Source organism: Opisthocomus hoazin, chromosome 2 (genome assembly GCF_030867145.1).
Source record: "Opisthocomus hoazin isolate bOpiHoa1 chromosome 2, bOpiHoa1.hap1, whole genome shotgun sequence".
NCBI lineage: Eukaryota > Metazoa > Chordata > Aves > Opisthocomiformes > Opisthocomidae > Opisthocomus > Opisthocomus hoazin.
In genome coordinates this window covers 62805664-62830617 of record NC_134415.1, presented here as the reverse complement: position 1 = coordinate 62830617, position 24954 = coordinate 62805664, and the positions used below count along the sequence as shown (strand labels likewise).

General features: G+C 43.1%; 1 protein-coding gene across 3 annotated transcripts in view; it reads left to right on the top strand.

The window, feature by feature from the left end:
- The window catches only part of PHACTR2 (phosphatase and actin regulator 2), a 142574-nt gene continuing 117620 nt past the window's right edge, over positions 1–24954 (top strand). For all 3 annotated transcript variants that reach the window (XM_075413900.1, XM_075413896.1, XM_075413899.1), the window contains exon 1: positions 1–147. In XM_075413900.1, the coding sequence (XP_075270015.1) occupies positions 3–147 (145 nt within the window). In that variant the 5' untranslated portion in view covers positions 1–2. The remainder of the gene's footprint in view (positions 148–24954) is intronic.

Below are 24954 nucleotides of genomic sequence, written 5' to 3'. Positions count from 1 at the left end.
CGATGGCTGAGAGGCCGGGGAGCAGCGGGGGAGAAACGCCGCCCTCCTGGTCCTTGCCCGGTCCCCGCGGACGCTCCCAAAGCGACATCTCCTCCTTCTCCTCCTCCCGGAGGACCTGCCTGCTCCGGTCCAACGTGGGCGGCTCAGGTAAGGGGCCAGGGAGGGGAAGGTCCTTCTGTCGAGCCCCCCCCCCGCCTCCCTTCCCCTCCTCTGCCCGAGCTGAAAGGGGGAATTTGGGAAAAGACCTCCTCCTCCTCCGTACCCTGCCCTCCCAGACCTCGGACTGTCTTCTCTCGGTGGCCAAAGCGTGGGTCCCCAGTTTACGTGGTGCTTGGTCTTACCCCCTCGAGAAGGTGTTCGTCGAGTTCGTGGCTTTTCGTGCCCATGTTCTCAGGTTTGAACGAACCCCGCGAAAGTCGGGGGCACCTACCCGTTCGCCGAAGCATCTCTGACTGCGAGGGTGGAAAAGCCCCGGGGAAGCCTTCAGGGCGCGTTGAGGGGACAGCAGAAGTCCTCGTCCTGCCGCTTCTCGCATGACACTTCGATTGCATGTTAGGATTTTACTTCACGCGCTTATGTCGCCTTCGGGTTTCACATTAACAGGTGAGGCAAAAAAGTGCGTGAGCCAGTATCCCACCGTCCTCCTTCGGGAGGTGACCGCTGCGCAGGGGGTGATTTGGTGGTGGAAGCCGACCCTTTGGGACAGAGCAGGCTTCCGGCAGGATTCGGAGTCGCTTTGCCGCATCGAATGAGAGGAAGTGAGGGTCCTAGCCTACAGTGCAGGTGTTTGAAATTGGCCAAAGTGAAGTCCATACATACTCGGTTCTGTGAATGCCATGGTTCTATAATTCAGTTGGGCTATTCTTTACTCAGGCTGCTTCTGCAGGCCGGGTGTTAAGGAAAATTAAATTCTGGTCTCCATACCACTGAACGCATTTTGAAAATGTGTGCTCGCCCAGTTGCTCATCAGCCCTGCTCTGTTGACTGCAAGACTGCGGGCACACACATCCCTGGTGATGTAGGTATTTTGGATGCACTCGCACATTTGACTGCACAGAGGTACCAGTGACCCACAACACCATCCAGGGAGCTCTGGAGTGCTCTGAGGGACCTCCTCTGCTGCAGCACAAGTAGGACAGCGCAGCGCATGGTCGGGTCTGTGGTGGACCATGATGTCCTCTTACGTTTGCTCCTCAGGGAGTGTTAAGGTGAAGCAGACCATTTGCTTGGGGGAGCTCAAATATACAGCTATGCCTGCCTCATGGGGAGAGAGGGAGTGAAAACTTGCTTAGTCACATAGGAGCAAGCAGATTCAGCTTGCGGGGCCAACGGCTGCAAGCAAAGGCAACTCTACGTGCCATTTTCTGCATCATTTTCTGCTCTACCTTTCTCCATGTCTACGTAAAAGTTACGCTGAAGGACACTTGGTACAGGAGGAGGGAGAGGGTTCCAGTGGCTTGGCCAAATCAGGAAGCAGTGCTTTTAGGTGTGAGGTGTCTTTCAGCACTGTCTGGAAGAGTGCTGCAGGGACAACGCCCTATAGCTTGATGTGCACGCAAGATGCCGTAACCTGGACGCAGAGGGATCGCCACAGAGGTTGACTAGGTTGAGACTATGTCAATGCTGGACAATGTTGGTTTTTAGCTTAACTACAAAGAGTACTAACAATGAGCTGTGTTCATTACAAGAGACTGGCAAATCCAGCGGAGGTAAAATGATGGTGTTTTCAAAGATGTGTTGCTATAAGTAGTTTCTTACGCACAAAATTTAGGCCTCCCTGCTGCCCTACTTGATTTTTTTTCTTTTAATTTTGAGGATGTGCTTCCTGCCAGCAAGTGACAAGAGATGCTTTCTCTGGTTTTTATTTTTTTGTCATCTCTTCTTTCATTGTGTATTTTCTCCATTGCTGCTTCCTGTATTTTTTTCCGGCTGCTCAATGGGCACAACAAAAATACTTACGTACTGCCACACAACTGTTGATTCCCTCTTTAAAAAGGAAAGTATGCATTAAAGATGCAAAGCTGTTTAATTTTTAATGGGGTTGTTAGAGAATTGTTTTTATACTGAGATGCCATTAAAATAATCTGCTTTTTCATTCCCCCACTAACCTGGACAACAGCCGTAATGGGGACAGAAATGTGAAGCACTTGGAGAAACAATATGAGCCTCATTATTATTTTTGCTTCTGCCTCTCTCTCTAGCTGTACCATTTGATTAATTCAAAGCAGGTCACCCATTTACATCAAATGTTACTTGTGCTTCAGCTGCTTCATTTAGAAAATAACAATAACCTGCATTTTAAATAACCTGCAAAATGTTTGCTTACTGCCTGTTCCTGGAGTGATTCACTTGCAACTGTTGAAGTCACAGGTTGCAGTTTCTGTTGCGTATTTGTCTTTGTTTTCTGGATGCCGACGCCAGTTGTGTTGAGAAGATGATACTGTCTCCTCGCGCTTCATCAGTGACGGGTTGGTACCCCCTAGAGACAGTGTGCACTGTCATTTATTTTACCACCTCCTGATCTACCATTCTCAGTGCAGGATCTGTTAAGACGCAGGATTTGTAGAGACCCTTCCAGCTACGGGAAATGTAACAGCCTTTCTAAAAGCAGTTTTGGCAGTGGCTCATAAAATGCATCTGCTGTCCTAGATCAGTACTGTGCATACCTCGACAGTACCGTGGGGCTGGTCGGGTGGTCCCCACGTTTATGCTGCCTGTGCTTTCTGACCCCCGCTCTTTCCTCTGCTGTTGTCATCTGCTGAAAGCAGCAGCTTCCTGGTGTCACTTCACAGCATCTCCCTTCACCGACTGCAGTCCAGTTTGCGAGGACAGTATATTTTCAGTTTTTAGTCCTTCCTAAAGCTGGCCTTTACTTTTAGGGTTAGTGGTAGAAGATTACTTAACTTCCCTCTCTGGGCTGTCACCTTATCCGTTGTCATCTCAGGCCTTTACTTTCCACTTTTTCTTTACTTCTGGTAAGACCCTGGGGAGGAATAAGGTGATCCTCATCTTGAGTAAGGTGGCGCGATGTAGACTTTTGATTTAGACCCTGAGAAAGTGCAGTGTCAGTGAAGTTCAGAGCCTCTGTGGCAGGCATAGCCTGTGCCATCACTTCAACACTGTGGTACTCCCTGCTTGACAACTGGCTAGTTTGCCAGAGCATCTCAAGGAGATTAGTGAAGAAAAATATATTCTCTTAAGATTTCAGAGCAGCACCAGAGCCACTTGAAGAATGCTGCTTGAATTACATACCTTTAAGCAGCCTTCCATGTTTAGTGACTAGATTTAAATCCACCCAAAAGGTGGATCGAGTTAGCTGGGTTTCTTCATTTGCCCAGCATAGATGGGGACTGAACTGTATTTGAAACAAAGACCCTGTTCAAATGCTTTCCCAGAACTTCTCCAAAATCTAGATTCTGTGGCTATGGGGCTGAGAGCAGCTCTAGGCATGAGTGGTGAGCCCCGGGGTGTGGGGGGGGGGGGAAAGGGGGAGGCTGCTGTTTCACATCAGCTGCCTTTGTGCTCCGGTTGCAACACGGCGCTGGCGGTTCTGTTCGTGACAGCCCTCAGGCACCAGCCTCAGCTACTGCGGTGCCCTTTCTTTATCTGCATGTCCACCTAGACAGTTTTCAGTTTGCACTCTTTTTAGTGTTGTGGGTTTTGCTGTACAGCCTTGCATTTTGTTCTGAAGGTGGTTTGTGGTGAAGTACAGCTTGGTGAAAAGGGAACTTTACGGCTCAGACCAGAAGTCAAAAAACACCCGTTTCTCCACTCTGGGATTGACACTGTCATATTGTTGCAGTTCCTCTTGAGGTCTTGCTCTTTAGCAAGAATGAGAAGTTTTAGACAATTTGTTCCACTGCTAAGAAGCGCGCCTTGCAGGGAGAGAGGTGAGCTCTGCATGTATGTTTCCATTTCTTTCGTGCTTTTTTCCATTCCTTTCTGATCACAGACAAAAGAAAAAACAACCTGAGAATTCAGAGAGTAATTCATCAATACATCAGGCTATGCCTCATATTCTGGGTTGCAGCAGAGAGTCAAAGGCTGCATGCAAATGACAGTCCTGCCTCAAAGCTTCCACATCCCAGGATTATTTGGGGAATTTTTGGCTAGCAAAGTGATCCTTCGCAGGTTAATTTATTCAAAATGATAACGAGTAACAGCTACGATTCCATCTGCTGCTGGCTCCAGAATAGGGTGGGTGAAAGGATCGCTTAAACTCACCCACTTCAGTGAAGAACTGGGGAAGCTTTCCTGGAGTGCTCACAGTGACTGATGTTGGATTGGAAGAAAATTTGTGATTTTTGGACTTATTGGAGCTTTTCATTATTGGAGTGCTCCGTTTTGAAAACTTAACATATGTCAGATTCTCCTCTTATAGGATGAACTTTCTGGCTGATACAAAGGAAATAAAATGTTTCTGACAGCTTGGAGGTATTTGAGCATCTAGAAAGAGTGAAACTGAAAAGATTTTTACTCTAGACATTGGCTTGACTGTCTGGGGGCTTGGAACCTAGGGAAAAAGATAAATTTTGGCTGGGTAGGTAGGTAGCGCTTAATGTTTGCTTGTATTTCCCTCTACACTTGTACTATTTCCCCAAATGGCTAGAGATTCCAGTTTCTTATGTCCAAATTCCATATACACCGAGCAAGAGTCCTGCCAAGGTCTATGGGAGTTGAGTTCAGTGTTTGTGAAGAAGACATCACATGCGCTTTGGGAGGGCGGTTAGAAGGATGGTGTTTTTCACTTATCAGAGGGGAGTGAGGGAGGAGCAACCTCATGATGTGGAAGAACACTCATAACTAAAGCAGCTGGTTTTGGTACATTACATGAAAATATGGGAGTTCCAGGAAAACATGGTTCTCCACAGTGTCAGGCAGGACTTGTTTGCAACACAAACCAAAGTACAGAACTTTGCAAGAAGCCGAAGGCAGATAATTTGGGGTAGAAAACAATAGCAGAAGTTAAGACAAATCATCGTTGTTGGGGATTTAGAAACTAAACATGACTGTGTAATTTCCAAGAAATAGTGCATCCCATCCTTCAGTCCACATTAATATTTTTCCATCAGTTTGAAAATTTTAACTGTCAGAAAGAAGCAGCAATCTTAACCATATGAAATTTGACATATACTTACAGAAGTGAAGCATCAACTTCTTCATAACAATCTGGAAACACACTTAAGCCATCATCCCATAATGCTAAATCTCATTCCAGTCATCCTGTCACATGTAACTTGTAGTTTCAGATGTTTGCTAAGGAAAAATCCAGCAATCACATAACATTTTGTATTGCATACATTGATAAATTTAAGTCTGCCTGAAAACCAGTTTAGTTTATGAGATTAGATGGGCCATGCAGGGAAGAAGTGTGTGCCACAATATAGCCAGCCATTTCTAATATGAATTTATACCATCATACAGACGAAATAAGAATCTGCCTCTTTTATACTGGACTAAAAGATACTATTCCACACCAACTCTTGCAGAATAACTGGGGTCGATTCTCTCTATCAGCCCAGCCTGATTAAGTGTGAAAGGCAAACACTGTGGTTTACAGATACAAACCATGTATACTATGTGTCATTTACACATGACGCAGTTTCTGGGACAACAACTTTACAATCAAATATTCAGACTTGGGCTCAGGCTTAAAAAAAAAAAGTATTTTGTAAATGTGGTGATAATCTTTGTGGTTAGCTAAGTAGAAATTGACTGCAAGCGTTCACAGCGTATGATTTAATGTGCATTTTGCAGCAACTAATCAGGAGCTGACTGTGCGATCCGTTCAGCGTTTTGCTAGTGTGTGTGTTTTAGTTTCTCAAGGCCCTTTGGCATTTAGCACTTCCTGCTGATGTGTGGCTCCTAGCAAGTAACCATTTATTATCAGCCCACATGTCAAGTATGAAGCCTGAAGAAGTGAGCTAAAGAGTTGCTGAAGAAGAATTTTTACTCCTTCTCCTGCTGAATGTAAACAACCAGTTCAAAAAAGGCATTTGTGCTGGTTTTAAAACCGAAATATTTCATCAGTCAAATCCACTGTTAGCATAAATCATTTATCCTTCTCCCTGCACCTACCCTGCCTCCTGCTCTTTTTGCCGTTATTTCATGAAACAGCAGGCACCATTTAAGGTCAGAGGGCTGGGGATAGTTGGCTGGATTTTTAGAGATTGGTGAAGAATTCACATTTTTATTTATTTTTGCTTTTTGAAGTAAGAATCTTTTCATTGCCAGAAATCGTGTAGGATTTCAGTTTTCAGTAACACCAGTATTAGTCTTGCTTCTGAATTTTCAGTAGTTCTCATTGAATATGCTTTAGCACAAGGCAAAGATACCTTCATTGGTTCATTGGTAATATTTTCTTGGATTTTTCCTTAGCATTTTACCTAGCACGTTGCTATTTTTAATAGATTCAGAAGTTAGTTTTTCCCAGGCACGAACCAGGTGGTAGAAAAGGAAAAACATCTAGAAGAACATAGAAAATCCTGACTTCACTGTTCCAAGTTCAATCACATTTCACTTTATCTTTGTAATTGTCTTTAAACCCACCACAACAAGGGATGCTCTTGCTCTTCATTCATGTGGAAAGCACTGTGATCTTCCTGAAATACAAGCAGAGTTTGTAGGCAGTCAACACTTCCCTCGGTGGTGAGCTGAGAAAGCTTGTTCCCCATCGTGCAGTTATGACGCAGAATTGGACTTCTAATATGTTGCGTTGTATCAGTCCTACAAATGCTTTTGGTGGTTTTAGGATTTTTGAGTTCTGAAAGGCTGAAGTGGCGAAATATTACTAAATTTGATCAGCATTGAGTGCTTAGTATAATGGGCTCAGAAGCACTGGCTGAAGCTTCAAAGCCACAACACTCTGCGAGTCTGCTGTGCTCTCAGGTAGAGGACCACATAACAAATGGTCATGGTTTTTACTAAACCTCTCGTTTTTCAGAAAATGTAGCATTTAATGGTTATTTTTCATTAAATGTGTATTTTATAGCTCGCCCTACATTTTTTAATGTTTGCACAATTTACGGTATCAAGAAGAAACACTTGTTTGGGGAGAGTGGGCTCCTGTTAGAAGCAGTTGCTTTTTCTTCCCCTCCAACTTCAGACCTGACTTCAGTCTCGCACACAAATTCTGTTGGCTCCCACTGGGGGGTTTGGCCAGTTGCACAGTACCACACACTATTTCTGTTAGCAGGGGGCATCAGTTGGTAGCTCAGTTATGGCACGTTTACCCAAGTCATTCCTACCCAAACTATACTGGAAATAAAGGCACTCATCTCTTTCTTCCTTTCACCTTCTCCCCACTCTTTCACTCCCCTCTCTCCAGCTAGCTTCTTTTTTGACTTCTCCACAGCTTCCAATAAATCTCATTTTATTGTGTCGATAGCCTACATACTGCTTTTGATGCTCCTCTGTCTAGGCCTGGCTGTGTGTGTGTGAGGTTCTGTCCTGCCCACGCCAGTCTGACACACCCCAGCGCTTCCCAGATGTCGGAGGCCTCATGACCCCAGAGGCTGAGATGTGAATGGACTAGAAGCCTCCAAACATGAAGTTTATTTTCTGGCTGTCACAGGGAGATTAAGGTTCGAATTTGGACAGGCAGAGCAGGATTCCTTCAGTTTTAGGAGTACATTGGCAAGTGAAAAATGATCCCCTAAAAGCTGAAAAAAAAAGCATTGCTGAATGTTAGGAATGGAGAAGTGCTTCAGAGCCTTTTTAAGATAAAGCTTGGCACAGTGCTGAGGATCAGGAAAAGGCTGAAGTCTGGCACAATCCCTATATTATTTAAAGTTGTTTAGTTAGCTAAAGTTTCTTTGAATATAAGTGTATCCTGGTGAAATAGAAGTTTTGTGAAAATCCACCTTTTATAGACACAATCCCGATTTCAGGCACATTGCTGCATTTTCAGGAGAAATATCTGACACAATTTGAAAATGGTAAATTGTCACTTCAAAAAATTAGTTCAAGGTTTTTAGAATTTTTCGTCATATTACAATTTGATATAGGAGGTTTTTTACTTCTAGTTTGAGGAGCAGGAATAGGAATGAAGGCAGCAGGGAAGTGTCAGAATTTCCTTGGCACAGAAATGTGATTATTCTAAGGGACCTCATCCACCTGTACAGGGCAAGTTTAACCACTGACACTCTACTTTGTCATCAGTAAATCACCGGATATCAATTTCTTTAAAGGTTCAAATCCCTTTTTGAAAGAACAAGGATGTAGAAGGAAGTATTTCGTGGAACCAGGCCCTAAAGAGCACGTTGAGCAAAGCTATGCCTCCGGAGCATGTGTGTTCGCTTGTTCCATTGGAGGGGGGGGGGAGAGTCACAACTTTTAAGATACATCTGTGACTAATATACACAGTACTCAAGAAAATTACAGGCACCAAGCAGAATTGGTGTTGAGGTATTGTTTTGTATCAGCTCCAAGCACAGTAAAGATGGGGTTGTGGTGGATTTGCAGTTGAATGTGTCCTAATTGCACGCCTGCTTTGTGTTCAAACACAGGCAGCTATATTTAAACTTGGTGAGTGAAAGGATAATTAGCAGTCATCTGCTTGCCACTTTTTTATTTGTTTCCTCTGTTCTCCAGTGTCAGGGCTGACAGTTAATGTTAGTGGGTTAAACCACCGATGAAACTGTGAACTTTTTATCTGAAAAAAAAGGAGCGCTATGAAGGCACAGCATGAAAAGGCAGTGTCTACAAGGCATAATTCTGATTTTTTTTTTTTCTGACTAAAAGCAGTTTTGGCAAGCTCAGAAGGGTTGGATTTGAAATAAGTTTACTTACACAGCCGGAGTAAGTGTAATCCATCAGAGACCAGTGGACATCCCAAATCGTGATATGAACTGCTGTAGCCCCAAGGATGAAGCATGGCCTGCCACTTTCGTTATTGGGGCTATAGGCTCCTCTGTCTGTGTTTCCCTGAGCAGACTCTTAATTCTGTATCCTTAGGAGTGAGCCAAGGAGGAGAGTTACAGCTCCCCAGGGGCACAGCATCTTTCTTCCACCCTTTCGACTTTTGAGCCCTGAACATTAAAAAGAAGAAAAAAAAAAAAAGTATCTTCCTGTTATGCCTTGCTACAAATAAAACTGAATGGCAATATTTCACATGGTGTTTATTTTAGTGAATAGCAACACCAAAAAATATGCTGTCACCCAGCTATTTAAGTCTTTGGAAACACATCTGCTATGAATTCTGCCTGATTCTTTGGAAGTTGAGATAAACAATGGCTTTTGATCTGCAAATAGCAAAAATCATTTGGGGGAAAGATTTCCAAAGGATTGATGCAGTAATTTTCAGAGCTTTCTCTTCTGTATATAGTCAGCCTGGTATTTGTCTAATGGGATCTTAGTTGTCTAATGGGCTCACTAGTTCACAAGGCAAACTAGTGAATGCATAAATGATTTTGTAGGTGATTGTGGCTCTCAAGCCAACAGCGCCCGTTTGGCTCTGTGGTATGGATGTTTATCACTGGGCACATGGTACATGAGCACGTTATGCTACAGCTTGTGCATTCAGTGGTCTATCAGAAACAGCATCTGAAAGCGGCACCCTTGCATTGCAGGATCTGCCAGACCTGGAGGGAAGCAGCAGAATGAATGACTTTTTTTCAGCTATAGGGATGAAAGACTTTGGGGTGAGCCTGGGGCTTCGGCCGTGCTGCCTGCCCTTTCTTGACTCTGTGTCAGAGAGCTCTCCTGATCATCACCAGACCCTGGAAGAATGTTCCTCCCCATGAAGCTGAGGACAAATAAAGCCTTTCACTTGGTGCCTGCCACAGAGGTACACAGGTCTGCAGATTTGCCCATTGTTGGATGAGGGAAGGTGGCACGCCATCTCAGAATAGCAAGGGAATAGCCTAACAGCAAGTTAGGTGTTACTTCAAAATCACTCTTAACTCAATCTGGGTTAAATAAATGCAATGAAAGCACTTTTTTACAATGCCCAAAATAACACAGCTGCCAGTCTTTCAAAAAGGGAAAGGAAACACCACTGGCAGAGCGAGTGCTGGCAAGATGTAACTGGTGTGCCCAGTTCAGGGGGAAAAAGACCCATCAGACCCATCAGACCTGGTCGTGGTGTCAGAAGTTTAAGTAAGATTTTCATTACTTATTTGCTTATGTCTTCTATCAAGTTGGGAATTATATTGTCTGTTTTGGATGGTTTTGCACTTTGGTGGCATTGTCATTTATTAAAATTAGGAATCGTATATTGCAAACAACACACAAGTTGGTATCACATAGATTCCTGACGAGTGAAAGTAACTCAGTGGAGCACACAGCTTTTGCAACTTATGCGCACTGTTGTGTAAACTCTGGGGGGAAAAAGATGTTTGATCCACTAATTCTAGGCCAAAAAAAGTGCTGCAAGCACAGGAGGGGACATGTGTAAAGGAGGTTTCTTGGGAGTGAGATTTATTGGGCTGGGGAATAGTTTCCCCGGGGGCAACAGTGAAAGCTATCCTGCTGGAAGCACTTAGAATCAGACCTGGAAATGTACTAAAAAGCGTGTGAAAAGAAGCTGGTTTGCAGTGGCAAAGAGCAGGGTCTTTTGCACTTGTGGGGCTTTTTCTTGTTCTGTGTTTAGACCTAGTCAGGAATGGCAGTGGGGGACGTGGGACTGAGCATACAAGCCACCCACCTGCAGCAGACAAGATGGGCTAAGAGGATAAAGATGGATCTTGTTGTTTGGCTCAACAGAAGAGCCACGTCAATGTCCCCCTGTCTGTGGCACAAGGAAGCAGAAGAGATGGAAAGGAATTCTCCCAAGCAGCAAAGAAATAACTGACAGTAAGACAACTGAAATGAAAGGGCAAAACCAAAGGAAATTCTCCCTCAGTATTTTTAAGAGGAGTTGGATTACACTCACTTTTACCCTTGGCTTAAGGTAAATATATACTTAGATGAATTTAGATGAATATTTAGAATATTTAGGTGAGTTCTAGGCAATAGGGTCTTGACAGTGAGAAGTCCAATGAATAAACAAGTTTTGTCTGCCTTCTAAGCCCGTTGCTATTTTTAAAGAAATTATATCAAGGAGATTTTAATTCAGGCACTAATTAGTAAAGTGAGTTCTAATACTTACTAGAACTCCATGCTTCTGCTGCAGTGAATTGTCTAAGTCATATATATGCCACAGAGGAAATAAATCTCAGGAAACTAAACTTAATGCCTATCATATATGAAGTAAATGAGATTTGATCCAAAATGTTTTTATACAAACGTCAATTATCATAATAATGGGAGAGAGGGGAGAAAAAATCCAGAAAGAGCTCTGTAAATGGCAAATATGCATCTCTCAGGCTTAGGATTAGATGCTTCAAATTATGCACGTTTGTAAGAAGAACGTGAGTTTTAAAAATACATGCAAATTATTTCTGTTTCTAATCCTTCTAAATGTCAATAAAAGCTATCAAAATATGCACACTTTTTGGTAGTCCTAATCTCCATTTGTTAATGGGAGCTTAATCTTTTTGAAACAAAGTTGGTGCAGGAGTGGCTTTCATGTTCTGAGGCAATTTGGGATCATCTTGAAAGTGATTTGGCCAGTGTAATAATTGTACCAAGGAGAAATCAGAAGCTGGGTTCAGTGGCATTTCATAGATGCCAAAAGTCTGTGGGATTCACTGTGACACTGAAGACTCCTGCAGTAAAGGGTGATGTGGTTCAGGGAACCGAAATTCCTTGCTTGTCTTCTAATGGAATATCTTCCATCCATGCCGCTCCGAGGGGTGTAATGTCCCTGAGTGGATTGCTCTGAACCTGGGAATTTCTGTAACAGCACTGAACGTTGGCTGAGTTGTGTGGATAGTGGGCGCTGAAATAGTCTGCAATAGAACCACGTTATGTGGATAGTGGGCGCTGAAATACTCTGCAATAGAACCACAGTGCAGTTTCCAGTTGGGTTGCACAATTTATACATAATATTGCAGTATGGTTTCTTCTGTCGAGAATTTATGACATGCAGGGAATAAGAGCATATCAGGTATACCCTGTACATAGGCATTGATAGGTGCTGCTGATGTGTGCATACATGAAAAACTAACTAACCACCTTCAGTTCAGTCCAGTTCATTTCAACGATGTTTTTCTAAACCACTGAAATATAAGCATCTAGCTATCAGACCGGTGGAGCCTTGCCTTCTCCGCTAGGAAATGCAGGTACACAGTCACAGGCAAGGAATGAACCAGCTAGTACCTATCAGGCATCTCCAGGAGAAAGGCTGAAGGCTGAAGGCTTCTGGCCACGCGAACCCTCGCTCTGAACGGGGAAGTGGGTTTCAGTCACTGTACTTGGAGATTGCCACAGGAGGAGAAAGGGCTCAGCACCCCCTTCCTTTCCCCCTCTGGTCTGTGCTGACATTTTTTCCTCCCATTTCACTGTATTTGGTGTAGTGTTAGTAGAGAATATGGACATTTTGATCCCTTGGCAAATGTGTTGGCTTTGAGAAAAAGGAGGAGACCCAGCACTTTTAGCAATTTGGGCTATGCCAACGTGGTCCAGCCAAGCCGTCGCTGTGACTGCAGCCCACTCGAGCTTCACCTTCAGCTGCTGTGCAGTCCTCCTCTTCAAAACGCAGCAGTGCACGGCTGCTGAAGTCTAATGCAGTGTTTCTGGGCTTGTGGTTTCATTGTGACTTCCCAGTGTCGAATACTTTTTTGGCTTGGCTTATAGTCTTACAGTCACATTCTCAGTTGGTTTTTTTAGTGGCTGCTGGGCTTCTTTGGTGTTGAAAACTTCTGAAAACACGATCCTGCCATGCCCAGGCATTCAGAAGTTAGGAGTAAGAGACAGAGAAGTTTACTGTTGTTTTGTTGTTTTTTTTTAAATGAAGTTGTAATACACTGTCTGTGTCATCCTCGTGTTTCTGGAGTCCTGATTCATCATTTTTGTACACTTGAGGCTGGCAACGCTGCTGTTGACTTTAAAGGACTTTGGCTCAGGCTGAAATAGATCGCTGCAGCTTTTATCCCAGGGAAGGCCTCTTCACAACACTTTACAAAGATGGGGTGACCTGAAGTTCAATATCACAGTTGTATGGAAGGCAAAAGTCCCCTTGGGACCAGACTGGTGTTTGCTCAGTTCCAGCCTCTTAAGAAAATCCTGATGTAAGCAGGCATGAGATGCATTAACACATTTTGTGATTGCCCAGGCTCAATAACGATCAAAATAAATGTGAGATTGTTTCCAAAGGAAATGAAACAAGGAGCAAGTAGAAAGCATCTACAGCAATTTCATAGGAGGTAACATTTTATAGCGACCTCTGCCTTTTTTCTGTGAAAGCCCTATGAAGGGATGCTTGGTGACGTGGGGGCCTCCAGGCAGCCTGGCTTCACGCGAGAGGGTCTCCTCGTGGGATGAGAGCTCTGCCTGGCCTCCTTGTTACTCAGGTAAGGACAGGAAGGGAGGGATTGTCCATGATGCACAGAATTACTCCAACCTCTTCTGCCTGTGAGTGGGAGTGAGGAGCGTGTTGGCTCTTCTGTGACGTGAGGGATATTACCTCCTTCCATTCGGGCAGTCCTTTTCTTATGGTATCAAAAGGAGGAAAAAGGTATGAACTCAGATAGCAAAGGAAAATAGAGACAGTTTAAAATGTGAAGGATTCCCAACAATGATGAAGCAATTCCTTCATTCCAGTTTTTGAGAGTTCTTTGATAATCCCACCATTATGTCCACAAACAGAGCAAATAATTTTTTTTTCTAGAAAAATCTGTTGATTCTGCCCTGCCTCTTACATATTATCTCCAGAAAACCACTCTTGGACTCTGCTCTCTTGATTCCTGTTCGGTGGAAAATCTTTATTCTCTGTATTTTTTGCACTGCAATGCCCACCAAGTGTGAGAAAAATGGGAATGCTCTCCATCTAGCATTAGTTACTGATGGCAGCATGAGCTGACATGCTGGACCCTTACCAGCTCCAGCTCTGCCCTGCCATCGAGATGAGGAGAATTGTCCATGGGTTGGGATTTTCCAACAGGTCCATGAAGGAGCCTGAAAACACAGACTATACAACAGAAGACAGCAAATGAGTAGCTTGGTGGCATTAAATAATTGTTTGCATTATAGCAATTTCTTGAAGAGAGTCTCACTCGTGAGTAATCTTTTTTCTTTTTTTTTTCATGCAATGAAGGTGTAAGGTAAAAGAGCTTTCTTTGGCCTTTGTTCATGATATTTCCAGTCCTATAAGGCCCAAGAGCTTAGGTAGCCTTCCTGCTTCAGGAGGAGGGAAATGGAAAAAAGTTGGAAAAGTCAAGCTTTTTGGCTTTTGTGAGGATGCTCAGGTTTATCAGCACACAGGTGAAATGGGATGATTTGCCCAGCCATAAAGTAGCGTTAACCACCTTGTAGTTCCTATTTTGTTGCCTCTTACTTACTCTGGTTATTTTGGGTAGGACTTCAGAGCTAGGAGCATCCTTACGGTTACTGCAGCATCTGGCCTTGTCACCACTAGAACAGCTTTTCCTGAGCCCAGCAATACCCCTTACACCCTACACTCCCAGCTGCCCCCTCGGTCTTCCGACCCATTTGCTGCACCTCCTGTTAGCTGTCACCTCCATACATGTGTTTAGGTGCCTTCACCTCTCCAGCTGCCCGGCTGACTGCCAGGGGACTGCTCCTGGGGGAAAAACGGGGTGCGCAAGAGGGGCTTTGTGCCTGCGGGAGATGCTGCCGTGTGAGGCTGGTGCACTAGGTGGGGCGGTTGTTATGCTGATCGGCAAAAACCCGTCTCTCCGGCGCCGGATTTCTGCCTGGATATGGAACAGGGGCTGGTTTATATGAAGCGAGCAGCCCTGCCACAGCAGAGTTGGTGGATTGTCCTGAGCTGTTTTCGGCTGGGTTCTCCTCCTTCCCGGATGAAGTCATGGCAGAGTCATCATCAGTTTCAGTGTCTTTAAATGCGAACTCTGCTGTCTTGAAAAACTGGAGTGGGATGGGATGGCGTGGCAGCGTTTTAAATTTCCTGAAGCTTCCCCCCCCCCCCCCCCTTTTTTTTTTTGCTTTAAATCGATAAGATGTATATTTAAACAACACAAAATATTATTAGCAGCCATTGCTCTTCCTTCAGCCAAGGTAATGCTGCAAGCTTGGCAGTATCGGTTGTACTGGTGAAATCGGATCTCCCTGTGGCATTGATTCCGCTGTACTTTGGTCGGGGCTTGCGGGTTTTGTATTGATCTGTCAAAGAAACTGCTGAGGAGGAGGTGAGCAAGATCTGTCCTCTGTGTCATTTGGGAACTAATAGAAGCTCTTATTCTTTGCCTGCAGCCTGTTGCACACCTGGACATTGATTCATTATGAGAGAAGCTGGCTTTAATTAGAGCCAGGTTTTTCAGTATTTGTACAGAGTGCTTTGACCCTGGTCCACAGCAAGTTCATAAAGGCAGACTCTCAGGCTGAGTTGTTCACTTATTATGTAGTCTTCTGAAAAAGAAAACATTAACATTATTGGACTAAAATTTTTGTATGTGCTAAACCTGAAGTAGTCTTTTCTAAAACAAAACTCAAAGGTATCTTTAAAATGTGTTCAGAAATACACACATAGACTTCCATTGGCATTGTGCATTGAAGTAGGTATTGTGTACCCTGATGTTTTCCTGGCCTGCTAGAGATATAGATTTGAGGCATATCTGCAGCTCTAAGGACAGATGCAGAATCCCTCGACTGATCTGAAAGAGCCTGAAAACGGGAATTCCTTCCCCCAGACTGAAAAATCCAGCATTAGAAAGGCTTTCCCCAGAAGCCTAGGAGAGAGACATCACTCATTCTTTCCAACCTCAGAACAATTTTATGGCAGGAAAAAGCTTTTGTTTTCATTTTTTCTTTCTTTATTTACTCTTGGAGGAGGTGGGCCTGGCTAGATTTTTGCTTTTAGACTGTATTTCATGAAAAACACTCCAGTTTTAACACCCAATGTTAAGTAGTTCATATACAATTGATAAGTATCAAAGATAACATCAAAGCATTCATGTATGCTAGTATGTGTGCAACAGAATTTTTTTCTATATGAAATAATAAAAGTATAGACACCAGATATATGACTAAATGTAAGCCATGTCACATCCTCCAAAGAAAACATGAAAAGAACACTCTGACTCTATTATCAAAACATTTTTCAATTATTTTTTCAATACTGCCTGAAATGATCATGAAAAGTGACTCAGTGAAAAATGACTGTCATTTTATAGAATGTAATCCATGTCCTATAAAATTATAGCAACAAACAAGACCAGAAGTCCAGTGAATTACAACTGTAAGTTCTATCCACCTCCCACATAGATGTGCAGATGAATATAATTGGGGGGGGTATAGGGGGCCCTTACAATAGCTCTTATTAGCCAGGTCCCAGCTGAGCACAAGCCTGTAGCAGCCACTGCAGCATCTGCAAGACTGAGGAGCCAAGGCTCCCTCACCCCACAGCACCCACAAGAAATGCTTGGTGTGTTTCAGCCCCAGTGGCTCAAGAATATCCAGCACTGCTGCAGGCTTTCTGACATCTTTGGGGCAGGCTGTGTGGCTAGTGCAGCATGGTGCAAGATCTTCACGTCCTGCACTCTGGGGGAGGAGGCATGGTGTAGTTCCATCCAGGTCTCAAAATGTGTAGTTGGTAATATCCTCGTGACAGGATGAAAAGCATAGTTGGGTTTTTTTTAACAATTTGAGAATTATGCACTAACCTATTTTGGATTCAGATACAACATTGACCTAAAGATGCAATAAATAAGGTAGTCTTCTTCACTGATTGTCAGTCTTAGGACAACATAGTATCTGAATGCTTCAGTTTAGATTGACTGTTCAGAATGTGTCCAAAAAGACTTCGTTGTTGATTTGAACATAAAAGCCCATGGGAGATGTACAGCAGAGAATCTGCATGTTCTGACTAAGCATATTAGAAGGTTTTCCTGTTGCACTTGACTTTTCTTTCATAAAATAGAAATGTGATCATTAAATCTGTAGTAGGAGAGTCTCTTTGTGGACTCATCTAGTCCAAAAATAGGTGTCGTTTGCTTAGTTATCTTTAAACATCATCTTTTCCCAAAAGAAGCATGGCAAATTAATACAAAGTCATTAAAAAAGTTAAATTACTAATGTGTTATAGGACTCGTATAACTGTGCAGACCACTAGGCTGCATGGCTGATTTCTCAAACGGACAGGATTGTTCCTTTAATTTATATGTGCTCATTGAAACGTTGGGCCAGTACAATCCTCTTTTTAGATCAACTTCATCTCTGCCACATTATCTTGTAAACTACATGGCAGCTGCTTGAGAGCACATACCTCCTTAACTGTTTTTTATTTGTGCTCATCATAACCACTTCACTTAACACTGTTTTCTCCTCCTGTATTTGCTGGGCCTCTCTACGGGTTCTTGTGCTTCGTTTGTAGGGTTCCACCATTGCTGACAGCCCTCACTGTGCTGAGCAGCTGCCTTGGCCTGGATTGTCCATGCCACACATGGATGAAGCTTTTTCCTTTTTGTGTAGCAGCACAACCCTTCATTTGGAGGTTCCTTTCCCAGGATTGGCTGGCAGGGGATGGAGGTAGGCTGGCCGGAGGGGACAAGTGAGTTTACTGTGCTGTCTCCTCTGCCTCCACCCCTGAAAGCCAAACAGGAAAATGAATTACCTGGATCTGTGTTATTGCTTCCATGTAGGGCTTCCCAGAGCAAGCCATGGTCACGCTGGCAGAGCTGCAGCAGGGCACCCCGCTGCACGGTGGAGGATCTAAGCTTGCTGTGTGGGCGCAGGGCACTGACATTGTGAATGACCTTGACTTTTTTGCAAATTAGTGTTGCTTGACAATATCCTGGTTTCAGTGTGGTGTTTTCTAACAAGAGGTGGAGACTAGTTAGATTAAAATTCATCCCAGGAAGGTTCCAGAATGAGTTATGTTGAACGATTAGCAATAAAGTCAATAACTGAGAGCAAATGTGTGGTAAATCCATTTGATTTTCTACTTGGAGGGCTAGGCAGCCTAGTGAACAAAAACATTAGCTGTATCTGTATTTGATACATCTTGACATCAAAAAGATTTTGAGACTGTTCCAGAGGACTGTGTTTTAGACGTGAGCTAAGGAAACATGGCCTAGATGTAATCGCCATGCAGTGGGTGTACAACAGTTTGATAAATTGCTCTCAAAAATATTTATCAGTAGTTTTCTGTCAGACTAAAAGGGCATCTGAAGCACGATCTTGCAGGGGGTAGTGCTTGGCCCAGTTCTACTCGATACTTCAGTTTTGATTTGAATGTAAGGTTACAGAATACCCTTGCAAAATTTGCAACTATTACCAAGCCAGGGAAGCTGCAAGCACTCGGCAGGACAGCAATAGGTGTCAAAATGGTCTTCACAAATTCACGCAAAGAGGTAATACAGTTTTCTGTCATTGGCGTACTCCTCCTGCGGTCTGGTTTTCATATAACCACAGCGCACAAAGCAAGAATTATTGAAATCCAGGTAAAATGCCAAAGCACTTCAGAGGTTAATCACTGTTAAGTAATTTATGCCCAATGCTAAGGTTTTGTAAGGATTTAAAACAACGATGTTTGAAAAATGCTTTGGAGAAATGCTGAAGCTACCACAGAGAAACATATCATTTCACGCTTTCACCACAGTGCTTGGTGTTTGGGGGTTGTCAGGCTTGAAGACTGCAGCCTGAGAGGGCAAGTCGAGAGCAGAAGGTTTGGGAGGTGAAGACTGCATATTGTTGCGTTGTATACCCTCACTGCTAAACTGAAAGCAAATTAGAGGAAGGGAATTATCAAAAGACAGAATGCCTGTGCTTGAAAACCAAGATGGAAAACGGGGAATAAAAGAGGAAACAATCTTCATTGTAATCCCATTGTCCGTGCTGACCGCAGAGACAAAAGAAAAAGATATCAGCAGTGAAATCATTAGCTATTTCAAATTCATTGCATTTTAATAATTCAAATACTATTAATAATGTAGGTAAAAAGAATATTTCAGATATATTTTTGTCAGGGTCCTTCTATAATATTCTCTTCCTTGTTGAAGCAAAGAAGCTTATACTTCTCACAACCCTGCAATGTAAAGAGAAGAGCAACATAGCTCTAAAACACCTAAATGCCTTTTGTAACAGCTTTAATGAGCTTTTTCATATTTCTCTCAAGAGGGCAGCTTTCCCTGCATTTCTAAATATGCTCTCTGGGCAAATTCAAGCAGCATGTTCCTGATGAAATTTTGTTATTTTTAGAAATAAACGAAGCAGGATACATCATTTCCCCTCCTACACCTTTGTTGATGCTTTAATATAAAGACCTGTGTTCAGAAGTTAATTACAGCATCCTAGATTTCACACCAAATAGGCACTGCAACTGCAAGTGGGTGCTATTGTAAAGGGAAAAGAAAAGGAACAATGCTGTAAAAATGTCGCTTTGGAGTTCTTTTTACGTCTGATTACCACCCCAGGAAAACAGTGCTGACTTGTTTCCCACAAAAGGGATTAAACTGCCTTGCATGATATCCTGGGAATGGATGCCCAGGTGAAAGGCATGTTACAATAGAGTATTTTGAGTAATAGCTAAGGAACGAAAGAAATATCACAAACCAACTTGTCGTGCATATTTGGCCCCTTTTTGAACTTCTACGCAATATTATATGCTGTTTCACTTAGGAGGAGACGCTGATAATAGAAACAGGAATGTCTTTGATTTCTTCATCTGTTTGTACACCAAGTTCTGTTTCCCCGAAGACAGCGGGAGTCCAACAAGAGGGCATAATTTCATTGCCCACGGCTCAGTCGTGTTCAGCTGGCCTTTGGGCCTTAGGTTTTTCTTGGGATGTTTTCCCAGAGTTTCTCTGGCTTCGTTATTGCCTCCTTAGTCAAATTCTCTGGCCTTTCTGCTCTTCTTCTCCAAACGTGCATGCTTCTGAACAAAGCATCCAAGTGAGTTGAACCAGATTTATAATATGTTGTTGAGCTTGTCATAATACATCTCTCAGCGGTGGAAGTCCTTATGTTGCATTAGCAGTAGTTTGCCCTCTGGCTCCATGCTGGAGTGGAGCACCATTAGAGTTTTGACTCAGAATAAAATGTTTGGGCTGCTGAATTATTGGCATTATTACCTGAAATGACTCTGGAGTTTCATTTGTCTTCTGCGATACTGGCCAGCTGTGGTCTAGTGGAAGTAGAGCCTATGGTGACACAGTTGCATCCTGAGCTAAAAAATATTTGCCTTGTCTGTTCATCCAGCAAAAGCAAACTCTCTCTAATGCATATTTTCCCAACACCTGCATATGGCGTATCTCCAGCTTGCCAATTTGTCTGATGTGCTTTGCTTTGCTGATAATCAGTTCAGCTCTGTGTTTGCCACACACATTTTTCAGTAAGTTCTGGCAAATGTGTTCTTTATCAAATCACAATAAAAATAACTAGTACTGTTAACTAGCCTCTTTAAGGGCAAATATATATTTTATAAGAATGAAAATATACCTGTCCTCTCATTACATTTGAGGGGCATTTGAACATCTGTTTTGTTGCTGGTTTTAGAAAATCAAGCTGTACAAGGTAAAGTGATTCTCTGTGGGATACCCAAAGCCGTTAAGGACAAGAGTTTAGCAAAAGTCAAAGAGAACACAGACATTCGTGTGACTGACAAGGGTACTGAGAGTTAAATTACACATACACCAACAGACAGTCACACCTTCTGCACTTGAGAAGTGAAGTCAATCTCTGACTATTAGTCATTAAAAAGAAGTATCCTTTGGTGCAAGTATGAAACACCTTGTACTGGCAGCATCTGGAGCTGTGATTCTAGTCTAGCTGGATCTCTTGAGCAGGTTGATGAAGCAGAGGAAGTGCTCATTCATAAACATCTCACTTTGAATCAGGAAGCAGCAAGTGAAGTAGACACAGGGAAAAAGGTGAGTGTTTTTGTTTCAGGGCTCTGTGCTGGAATGCCATAGAGACCCGTTTAGGCACGCTGGGCATGCTTTACAGTTACACAGCCCATTCAGCTTCCTGGCTATGAAGGACTGAAGTAATCTTTTCAACTTCTTGGAAACTCAGGGGCTGAAATAATAGTAACCCTGAGCTTGAAGAGATGAGACATAATTCCATCAGACCTCATACAGGTACTAATTGCTCATATGGGTACTGTAACTTGGACTATATGTGGCTAAAGTGAATCCCTTCTATGTGAAATAGAAGTTGCAGTTAAGTGAGAATGCAGTCCCCGTACAGTACTTAGAGATTAAATTTATATATAAAGATATATTAATAGATATTTTTTAAACTCATTTGGGGGAACACACTCAAACGGTGTCCTTTACTCTGCTTAAGTTAGGTTCTCCTGCCATTCTCCTTTCCAAATATTGCAGATCATCTGGCAGCACCTAACAGTGCCCCTTTATTTAATGGTAACTTGTGGCTGATGTATTTTAGTTTTTTAATGCGCGGTATGGAGTACATAAGCAACACAGGTTAGCAGCGAAATGTATGTGATAACTAGCGGGACCTCGGGTGAAGAGACAGTAACGTAACAAGCTGAAGTTACACCTCTCTGTAGTGGATCTTGTCAAGGGTCTCCTATGGATGTTTCTAATTTATGTCTGCTCAGATTTCTGTCTCATGAATCAAGTTACAAAACACTATCCTCCAAAGAGTCAGGGAAGTTTGTGTGTAGAGTGCATAATGCACAGCGCGTGACTTCACACTGGTGATAGTTCATCAGCCTTCAGATTTTGAAAGACTTCATGTTATTTCTCAGTATTTATTTGATCATTTTCCTATGGGTGGCATTTGATATTTAAGTCGATAATTACCTAGCTCTCACTTGCCTAAATTTCACTTCAACTGGGAGAGATTAAGACCAATGATGGTAAATATCTCAAATGCACTCTTCTATTCCATTGCTGAAGTCTTTCTTCATGTATTTTCACTCGTACTACTGAAAACAAACTGACATACCCAGAATCTCCCCTATCCTTAATATAAGCCTCACCACATGTTTTACGTCTGGAGAAGAAGTTCTGGCCCCACTGAAGTGGAAGTTTTGCTGTTGGCTTCATTGTGAGTGGGATGTCACCTCAGATCCTCAGACCAGGATATATTGCCTTTCCTTCGTTTTCCTTCACTGAATTATCTGTTAGCAGATTTTAAGGCAAAACAGAAAAAGAGTCTTGCTTATACCTCTCAGTAAGGTTAAATTCCCTCTCCTTTTATTGTGCATAAGATTACAAGAGAGAAATCTGCAGAACACACAAGAGGACAAGTGGTGGGCAGAAGGTAAGAATAAGGTCCCGAGATAAGGAGCAGGGTAAAATGTTTTGTAAATCTATTATATGCAGTCATTAAGGCATGATAGAAGTCTGGTACTTAATTTCAGCAAGGATAATGAAGACTGGACTTTTTACATAGATTCATAACACTAGTTCCAGAGGGTTTATTAGGTTTGACTTGTTTGATACAAGCCCTTAAATTACTCTCAGTAATTTTTGTTGAGCTCAGTAACTTGCGTGTGATTGTTGTCATCCAGAAAGACATCCAGTCCTGATGTGATGACCTCCAGAGACAGAAAATCCACTGATAGCCTTGGTAGCTTAATCACATTTGCTGTTGCAATGGATACTTGTTTTTATTTGGAACTGCTTGTTCTCAGTTTTCAACCATCGTTTCTCACTGTAACTTTCTCTGCCAGACTAAAAGGCCTTTTGTTTTACTTGGTGCCTTGTCCCTTATGACTCCAAATGTGTGTTCACTTTTTACATTGCAATAGAAGGTTGAAACATTTTTGCTCATTATTGGCTATCCTCCTCAAGTTGAACACTGAAAGCAAGGTGCACTGCTGCACCAGCCACAGTATGACTGAGCCAGAGACAAAAGAAGATCCAAAACTGGCTGTCCTTGTATCCAGAGCTTCAGTTTTGCCTCTTTATAGAAAAATCTGTCCAAATACAAATACTGCATCTGGCCAAATATCACAATGGTTTCAGAACATTCAAAGATGTTCACAGATTTTCAAAGCTAGAACATTTTATAAACAGGCTTTGTAACTGTGTAGCGCAGGTGTGGAAACCTGCAGCCCAAAAAATAGGCTTTGAGTCTGGGACTTTACTTCCCAATGTACATATGGATAGAGATCCTGTATTCCTTGTCATTGTCGGATAATACTGAGAATTATATCAGCCTGCTACCGTACAATTACACTCAGTAGTCTTACTCTGCCCTGATTTGCCCTATTTCCTTAGCCTGGCTCTCTGGATAGCAAAGACCATGCTCTGAGGTAAGGTTTTGGCTGGAGCTCATCTCTGTTTCCATAGGAATAGTAACTCGTTTCAGTGCACTTTTTTGTGATGTTTAAAGAAAAAAGGAGAGAGGTTATTTCCGTTTGCTTGACAGAATTCACTTATGTGAGCGATATGTTACATTAATGCGTGAACACACATGCCAGGGATTGTAAATGGCTGTCAAGGTCTGGTAGCCGTTCTACCAGAAGAATACTTACTCAGTTTTCTATGACAGAGAGGAAAATACCTCTTCTGCAATTTCCCAGATCATAGCCCTAATCCCTTTAGTAGCCATTTTTTTTTTCAAGTCATTTCCAGTTTGGGGAGACTGTAAAAGGCACACAGAAGGGCATGTTTTGTTTCTGAGGACAAATACTTGATGGCTCAGTGGAAGATAAATGGCAGTTTTGGATCTCTTTCCCTCTCTTCCAGCCCCGCTCAGGTCCGGTACATGATGGGAACTGAGAGTTTGCCTTCCAGCAAGAGAAGACCAAGGAGGACTAACTGCAGCCTGGTTTGTGTGTGTGTGTGTGTGCCTGTGAGAGAGAGATATGAGGGAAGTACAGAAGTAGTGGCTGTCTAAGAGAAAGGAGAGAGAGCAGATGAGACCGAGACTTAGGGCATTTTTACCAGCATGTCAATTAGACCTGACTCTGAGTAGATTTAATTGTACTCTGAAGGCAGCCAGCCTGCCAATAGTTCTGAGCTGGTTTGAACAGTAGTAACAATGCTTGAAGCCATTAGATTCTTTTTTCTGAGGCTCCCATTGCCAACTGTGCAGCTGTGCTCATGGTGGCACCAGTAGATATTTCATACGTATTTACTTTTGGTCGTGTCAGGGTAGGGCATAAATCTTTCAAGCACATCCAGGTCCAAGAAGTCCTCTAAAGGTTTCCAGGGCTAGGTAGGCAGTGAGGCATGTGCAAAGCTGCCTGACTCCATAGCAGGATCGGTGGGAAAACTAGAGGGAGAAAGCATGTGTTTGTTTTTCCATATGCTTCAGAGTGTCCTGTTCATTACAAACAGCTGTTCTCTCTGGAGGAGTGACACTGAACGTGTACCACACCTCTGTCTGGAGACGTGTGTACTAAAAGCACGGATTCAGAAACAAGTTAGAATTTACTTAAATAATCGAGCATTTAGAGATTTTTTTCTTGTCCTTGCTTTTATCTCCTGCTGAGCACTGCTCTTCATGATGTGCTGAAACCTCCTTCTTGACCTCTCCTCGTGTCCCTGCCTTCCCCTCCCGCTGCCTCTGTGCCTCCTCTCACTCAGCCCTGCCGCTCTCCCTGCACTGCGCTCAACATATGGCCAGCCCTTCCTGCTCCCTCTGAAAACCCATCTGTGCTGTGAAACTCCCCACCTACAACGACCACACGTTGCTGTTTGGATCCCGCTCTCTTCTTGTTTTCTATCAGTTTAAATCTGCTGACTTCGGTGGTGGTGCTTCTCCCCTTGCAGCTTTCGGCAAGAGTCAGAACCCTCTGCATCTGGCTGGGCTGTTCAAGGATAAAATCTTCCCGGGGCACAAAAGGCTCCTGCTGTTCGCTCAGCAAAATAAAGCATCCTCTGCCCTTACAGAGGTACGTTAACAATATTTCCAGATTGAACTGCAGCTTCTTCCCAGGCAAAGACCATAGACATCTTTGTTACTGCCCTGCTTTCAAACTCTTCTGCCTCTGTGAAGGGGGGAAAAGGCATT